Below are 7,888 nucleotides of genomic sequence, written 5' to 3'. Positions count from 1 at the left end.
TGTTTTATATCCTTTATTTTAATATTTTTAATTTTTAATTTATTTCAATCGTACTTTTTAACCGATATTTAAATTTGTTGGTAAAAAAACCATATATTTAATTTTAATTTTTTAACTCAAAAATCCAGTAAATATTACCTTGCAATTTCATTATACCTAAATAACTATATTATTATTTATTAATCCTTTAAAAAAAACTAATTTGACTGAATTAAATCTGCGTCATCCTTATGCTGAATATTGGCAAGGGACTAGTCATAAAAAATAATGAAGAATGAAGAATGAAGATTTAATACTAAAGAGTAAATTTATTGAATATTTTTCACTGACTCATGTTAGCAAAGTTGAATTAAAAAATAAATAAAAAGAAAGAGAAATAATAAATTTGAAAAAGATAAAAAAAAATTTCTTATAATAAGAATTCTAACTCTATCATTACCTCCAGCCTAAAATATTGGCTCCTCCACTGGTTAATGGGCCTTAACCCCCGCAATTGGCGTTCTTCAATATCAATCGAAATATGATGAAAGCCATATTGTTCAAGAGCAGGAATCATCAGCGCAGCTACCAGCTAGCTCTTCATGCAGCACGTGGGCCAAAATCTAATTGATGTAATATTCAACAAGTGATAATCTATTATTATAACCCAAAAATTAATTATCAGGGCAGAGATAGTCACGATTCTCCGTCCCAGACAATGTCATATCATTTTTTCGAGAACCATGACAACCGGAATAACGTAAGCAAAGAATTGTTGGTTCAACCAAACCAAGCAAGTAATAATTCACAACTCTACTACAACAAAATAATAAGGAAAAAAGAATTGACTGTCTTCATTCTCTTATCCCAACATATAAAGGAAAGAAAACACAAAAGAAACATGATGAACAAAAAATGGTAAAGAATAGGAAATGAAAGTTCCCCAAGCACGGACGATAACTCTGTAGGATGAAACGTGTGTAGCAATTTTCTGATCCACCTCTTGCTTTCCATAATTAGAAGCATTTCCTGTGGACGATTGAGGGTCCAGATTCATCATACTCTGCTTTGGCAATCCACATCTGCGCACAGGAATTATACTTATGTCAGAATAATCAGAAATACCTTTAGTGTGATCAGAGAAACAATCAAATTAGGACTGAGCTTATGTTCAACTATTCTAGTTGGCTTAAAGAAGCTACACATCCTGTCAAAGCCCTCCCCCATAGAATAAAAGAATCTGTAATCCTGTATTGCATACCAAAACTGTGATTTTATGCCTTCCTTGATCTGACTATCACGTTCGCCATTTTATCTCACTTTATTTTCCATTTTCATTTAAATTACTATTTCTTCACATAGATTTTCATGCAGTATATGCCACATTATCTTTACAAGCTCCAACAGTTATGTACTTCAAATTACACACTCTACCTGCTGGAATGTGCTAAGAGATGCCAAGATGGAGCCTCCAATCCAGACACTGTACTTCCTTTCCGGTGGTGCCACCACTTTTATTTTCATGCTACTGGGTGCCAATGCTGTAATCTCCTTGCTCATTCTATCAGCAATGCCTGGGAACATTGTGGAACCACCACTCAAGACAATGTTACCATAGAGATCCTTCCTGATGTCAACATCACACTTCATGATTGAGTTATATGTTGTTTCGTGTATGCCAGCAGCTTCCATCCCGATCATGGACGGCTGGAAGAGTACTTCGGGGCAGCGGAATCTCTCAGCACCTATTGTGATCACCTGACCATCAGGTAGCTCGTAGCTTTTCTCAACAGCTGAGCTGGTCTTTGCAGTTTCTAGCTCTTGCTCATAATCAAGCGCAATATAGGCCAGTTTTTCCTTCACATCTCTCACAATTTCACGCTCAGCAGTTGTGGTGAAAGAGTAACCACGCTCGGTCAAGATTTTCATGAGGGCATCTGTAAGATCACGCCCTGCAAGATCCAAACGGAGGATTGCATGTGGGAGGGCATAACCTTCATAGATGGGAACTGTGTGGCTGACACCATCTCCAGAGTCCAGAACAATACCTAAAACAGCAAAAAAACCGCATTATCAACCCATTCAGTGGTAAGGTACACCATTAAATGGATAGCCATTGGAATCCCACTCAAACCTCGATGAAATAAACATAACAAAATGAACAGAGCATAACATTTCAAATCCCAGCAAGTTAGAAAGAACTCAATTTATTTGCTCATATAATTATATATATACTGACTTTTTAGCTATTGTCAGCGCTTGATTTCATGAAGAACGATAAAATAATTCCTAATACTGTAATAAGCCAAATGTGCTGCGGGATGGATATGCTATGGTCCAGATCATTACTCCTGAAAAGAAACTTATTTTCCCAAAGTAATTAGTATAATTAACAATGCTGATAGAGATAGAGATGATTAATTGTCCCAGCATTAGAAAGCACGCAGGCACGCCCACCCACACGCCCTGATAGAGAGAGAGAGAGAGAGAGAGAGAGAGTTCATTACCAGTTGTACGGCCACTAGCATAAAGGGAAAGGACGGCCTGAATGGCGACATACATAGCGGGAGTATTGAAGGTCTCGAACATAATCTGAGTCATTTTCTCACGGTTAGCCTTTGGGTTGAGAGGCGCTTCTGTCAAGAGAACGGGATGCTCTTCCGGAGCTACACGGAGCTCGTTGTAGAATGTGTGATGCCAGATCTTCTCCATATCGTCCCAATTGCTAACAATGCCATGCTCGATCGGGTATTTCAGAGTCAAGATACCTCTCTTGGATTGAGCTTCATCCCCGACATAGGCATCCTTTTGTCCCATACCAACCATCACACCAGTGTGACGAGGGCGACCCACAATGCTAGGAAATACTGCCCTCGGAGCATCATCTCCGGCAAATCCAGCCTACAGGTAATTTTAAGTATTACTTATTTAACTGGAAATCATGAAACCAACTGATAGATAGGATCAACAACAACTGCATGCTTGGATCCATACCTTGACCATACCCGTCCCATTATCGCAAACAAGTGGCTGAATATCCTCAGCATCTGCCATTGTTTATCAAGTGCTGCAGAAAGACACCAACCCCCCCATCAAAATCTCAAAGCCAGACAAATGCAAACGATAAAAAAAAAAAAAGGAATACCCACTACAGCAATAGACGCAGTATAATTATAATGAGTAATCGGAAATATCTTTTTCTTTAGGCGACAAACTTCATTCCAGAGAATTAATCGTAGAATTCAGGAAATGTCGTTGCGTTACTTGGGCCTAGGACTTCTTAAAGAACAAATTCCCACACATTAAATGTCATTAACGGCAGTACCGCTTATCATCGGGGGAAACACATAGAAGAACATATTCGGCAGAGACGAAATATAATCACTATAAGTAAATTTATCAGGATGACCCGCTAAGTTAATAAGCTAAGTTTCAGAAAAACATCGACTAACGGAAATGAGCATCAATGGGAAATTGTCCATTCGCAACCCTTAACATGTCGCGAAAGCTAGAATTTGAAGAAAGACCGTCTGTTGATCTTACCTAGTGGGTGAACGGATGATTAATTGGAAGAAATGAAAGCTGAAACAGTTCAAAACAAGTAATTTCGGATGCAAGGAAAAACATAAAGTGAAGGAGGCATAGAAAACTGATCTTACCCGAAGGAAAAGCTGACTGGGTCGGGCGGAAGAGGAGGAAGGGAAGGAAGGAAGGAGGAGCGGCTGTGGATTGTGGGGAGTGAGAGGAACGAATATGAGGGCGAAGTAGGCGCGGCGTCGTTTAAAAAAAGAAAGGTCGCGCAAACGAATCATGACCGTCTTTTTCGAATCTCTCATCCTTGATGGACCCCACCCTCACGGTCACGTTCATGTTGGAAATAGCTGGCACACTTTGCCCACGTGGACTCCAGATTGGCTTCTCTCCATTTTTTCTTTCACTAGCTCCCTTTCATTTCTCATTTCAACTATCAAATTTTTTTTAATGATTAAAATTTAATATTTTATAAAATTAATTTTTTATTTTTTAATTATAATATTAAATCTTGAATTATAATTTACATATAATCAAATTTCAATCATTGAAAAAGATTGATAGTTGAGATGGAAAATAAAGAGAAAGTAAAGAGAGTATGAAATGTAGAAAAACCAATTCCGTGACTCATCTCTTTCACCATTCTATTTTTAATGCCCCGCTGGACCTTCTTACACCTAGTCATCTACTAACCTAATCTAGCATGTAGCACAATTAGTGTTTCGAAATTATTCCTTATTAATTTGGTTGTCCATTCTCTATTAGAACTTAGAAGACTCGCTAACCATATGTTATTAAGATATAAATATGTCCAGGTATGTAGCCAGTATTTCCTTTTACCTCGTGCCATATACTTCAACCTATGCGAACTGGGGCTAAATGTTGCTACGGATACTTTCAGTTCTTTGCAGTTTGCAAGTAGTTCTTCCAACCTTGATTAAAAGCAGATATATAATAATGATTTTTTTTATTTCAATATTGCCCATTTATAGTTTGCATCAAGTTGTAATCTCAACAAGCTTTATCATGGTCACTAATTTGAATGGAGAATAAAATTGAAAAGTTAAATATTTTTTTATAAATTTAATAATATTAACTATCATTCTTTGACAACTGTACAGTTAAATTTAATTAATTGCGTCATGCACTCGGAATTGGAGGGAGTATTTATTTTAAAGGGAAGTATTGAATGTGTATAGATTTTTTTTTGAATGTTTGTGAACGAGCACATGTTATATCTTATTCCAAATTCTGGAAACGATGGTGAGGAAAGCAAGGAGTTGGAGCAGAGCAGTCATGGGAAAGCAGCTATAGATAATCCTGAAATGGGGGAGCATTGGAAGGTCGAGGGGCCATGATTGTTAGAGAAATAAATTGGGAGGAGGAGACAAGTGCTGTGCTGGATTTGGCAAAAAGAAAAAGTGGGGGGGGGTCACAATGATGAATTATAGAAGGGCCTCATTGTAAAGTTAAAATTGACTTGTTAATTGCTCTTGTTCTATCCCCCCGCACTTCAGTGGGAGCTCTATACATACACACAACACGGTTTACAACGGGACGAGTGGGCGTGTATCGGTGTATGTTAGGGTGCGGTCACATTCACGGATAGGCGCTGGAGGTGTGGGCGTTTTGGGGGACTGGGTTGGATCCGTCCCTGACTTCATCCAGCCTCATTGTCTGGTCCTGTCCCCCGAATTCGTATGACCCGTATTTCTCTTTGTTGAATTTTAACAAGCATTGTAAGATTCAATTACATTTTTTATGCAGCATAAGTAAATCTAAATCATTCAATTTGATGGGACAGTCTCCGCTGGGGTGAACTATGTTGCTGGTAGAGCCCCGATTCGATGCCATCCTCAAGACGAGACATCCATGAATACTAATCAAGCACGCCATTCACGTCATTTTTTTCCTTGTTTTCTTCTATATGTGGTTGGTTTGGGCTGTCATCAACGTTCAGTGAGTCTAAAATCATGACAACTGGACTTATTAAAATCATGCAGGTACACGTCTTTTATACTATTGTATTTGTAACAAGAAATCAAGTAATCAACTATCAATATTCCCTTCGCTCTTGAAACTTTTACATGTGGAAAGACATATGAGAATATAAATTGGAATACGTGAATACGATTGAAAATATCAAAATAATGTTAGAGGAAGCGAAAATGGACATTTATGTTCGATACAATGATAATATAAACATGAATTCCAATATTTGTTATCTGATTTTTAATTATTGAAAAAATTGTCCGCAGACGCCTGTTTGATAAAAAATAGTAAAATGTTCAATTTTAGTTTCATTGATCAACAACAGTATTTTTCATGATACGTGTTTTTAAGTTTTTTTTATTATTATTTTGAACCTTTGAGATAAAGAAACATGTTATCAGCTCATTTTATATAGTAGTCTCCTATTCCATTAAAATTGGGAAAGAGTCAAATTCATCGTAGACAATGGACTAAGACACTCGTATGAAGCGGAATAGAATTTGATGGTCTTGGTTTGTCGCATGTACCCTGATGGATTTTCATTCCTAATCCACAAACAAAGCATAAATTCGATGACTGAGTCGCGTTATACATGATTCAATAAGAATGATATAAAATATAAATATCATTATATATACCGATATATTGATTAACTTTGATCATAATCCATCTATAAAAGCAGTGATGGGAGCCTTTATTATTTGTCAACTTTAATTAATAGCATGACCCATTTTAAATAGTGCTGCGTAAAATTAAAAAGAACACTTGCCATAGTTCTGAGGAAAGTAGGAAGACTTGCTTCAACTCGTTGCACCATTTAATTTAGTAATCTATGAATCTGAATGAAGATGCATGCGTGAAGGCGTGGGAAGAAGTAAAGGCTGGCAATGGGTCCAACCTCCCATATGGCTCAACTGTACAACCCACAGCTTCCTCGTTTTTGCACTTGTTTTCATCAATGACACAAAATAGTACGATGCAATCGAGTTTCGTTGACATCTTTGAACTTCAATTCTCTGGTTTCCTCTCAATCTATTTAATTTGTCTGATTGTCTCCTCCTGTAGAAAAAAAGTAGGGCATGCGCTTAGTCATAGGACGGGAAAAGAGCTCTATTTGCAAATTTGAAGCTTAATGGAGTAATTAACTACATAATCAATAAACGGTAAGCAACAAAAAAGCATTTACTATCTGCCCCGTCGCTTCTTGTTTAAAGGTCTAGCAAGGTTGGAATTGTACTAGAAGGCTGCGTCACTCCAACAAGCTATGTAACCATCCAGCACATGGCTTCAAGTTGCAGCGAATTCTTATAATTGTACTCAATTGGAAAGCAAAAGAGAAAGGCAAAAGAATATCCACATACATAGCTCTGGTCGCGAAGGACAGCACACAACTTTTGAAGCTATCATCAATTATGCTAGGCCAACTAAAAGGGAAATTAAAGCAGACTATAAAAAAGTGAGCAAAAGATGTGTAGACGAAGGCCTGAGCATGTGCACGCCTTTTGGGAAAATGGTTGTCCCGTCAAAATTAGCCTCTCAGTAACAACGAAGCTTGACACGAGCAGGCGAACATGTTCACTATTGATGAAAATAAACCGTACGGGCCTAAAATCTCTGAGCTGAGATATTGAGGCCACAATTCCATGCTTGCACCAGGCACAGTACTGGGAATTTGAGTAGATGAAAGATTTTATTTTATGTGGCATCCGAAGCTGCCCTCAAAGCAAAGGTAAAAATAAACTAATAAAGTGCTCTCCATCTCATCTGATTATCTCCACTCAAGAAGCACTTTTTTATTAAATGATTCAACGATGCCTAGTGCTACAATTTAATGTATCACAGAACTCTGTCATGATAGAGGCCCAAAAGAACTAGTGGGCTCAGAGACTGAAGCCCAAGATGTGAATATCATGAATGATAAGTTGGCAGATGAAGGTAACCAAACCAAAGAACATATGCAGAGTACAGATGATTGTGCAACAGAGAAAATGGCGGGAACACAACCATACGGGACTGTTTAGAGGCACAACACCAGAGTGCGCACTAAGCCATTGATGTTCTATAATATCATGAGTTTCAAACATTGAAATTTAAGTGTTTAACAAAAGTAAATTAGTAAAATTATGTGAACTATGAGTTAATATTGTTTTCAGATGACTAATGAAGTTTTTAGGTCGTTAGATAGTTTTGAAAGAAGGTTAAGTTAGAGTTTGAGCTAACCAAGGCACAAAAAAAGCCCAACAGATGTTAAGCTTCTCTGTGTCATCCACCTTGGTGGATGCACGAAAATCTATTTTTATCAAATCGCTTGGAGGCATCATGGAGGTCCTGACATGAAATCTATATGGTATATTGGCACCGTAAAGGTCTTAGTGTATAGTTTTAT

At 37.5% G+C, this 7,888-nt stretch overlaps 1 protein-coding gene across 1 annotated transcript; it reads right to left on the bottom strand.

Moving 5' to 3' along the window:
• Window positions 1-612: 612 nt before the first annotated feature.
• Window positions 613-3,732, bottom strand: LOC129313672 (actin). Its single transcript, XM_054956973.1, has 5 exons — window positions 3,639-3,732; window positions 2,974-3,046; window positions 2,487-2,880; window positions 1,414-2,027; window positions 613-1,061 (listed from the first exon to the last, which is right to left on the bottom strand). Exons 2-5 carry the CDS (start codon window positions 3,031-3,033, stop codon window positions 996-998), a joined length of 1,134 nt encoding a protein of 377 aa, XP_054812948.1. The 5' UTR covers window positions 3,034-3,046; window positions 3,639-3,732; the 3' UTR covers window positions 613-995.
• Between the last annotated feature and the right edge of the window lie 4,156 nt (window positions 3,733-7,888).

The sequence above is a fragment of the Prosopis cineraria genome, unplaced genomic scaffold (genome assembly GCF_029017545.1).
Source record: "Prosopis cineraria cultivar Desert tree isolate PC_DT_omini unplaced genomic scaffold, ASM2901754v1 PC1, whole genome shotgun sequence".
NCBI classification, from domain to species: Eukaryota; Viridiplantae; Streptophyta; class Magnoliopsida; order Fabales; family Fabaceae; genus Prosopis; species Prosopis cineraria.
The sequence above is the reverse complement of the archived record's forward strand: the minus strand, read 5'-3'. Positions and strand labels throughout refer to the sequence as shown.

Bases quoted from the DNA above. Each gene is read 5' to 3' on its own strand.
- LOC129313672 (XM_054956973.1), bottom strand. From the start codon at position 3,033: ATGGCAGATGCTGAGGATATTCAGCCACTTGTTTGCGATAATGGGACG. The intron at 2,881-2,973 runs GTATGGATCCAA...AATTACCTGTAG, and splicing joins ATGGGACGGGTATGGTCAAG to GCTGGATTTGCCGGAGATGA. The intron at 2,028-2,486 runs GTAATGAACTCT...TTGCTGTTTTAG, and splicing joins TGCTAGTGGCCGTACAACTG to GTATTGTTCTGGACTCTGGA.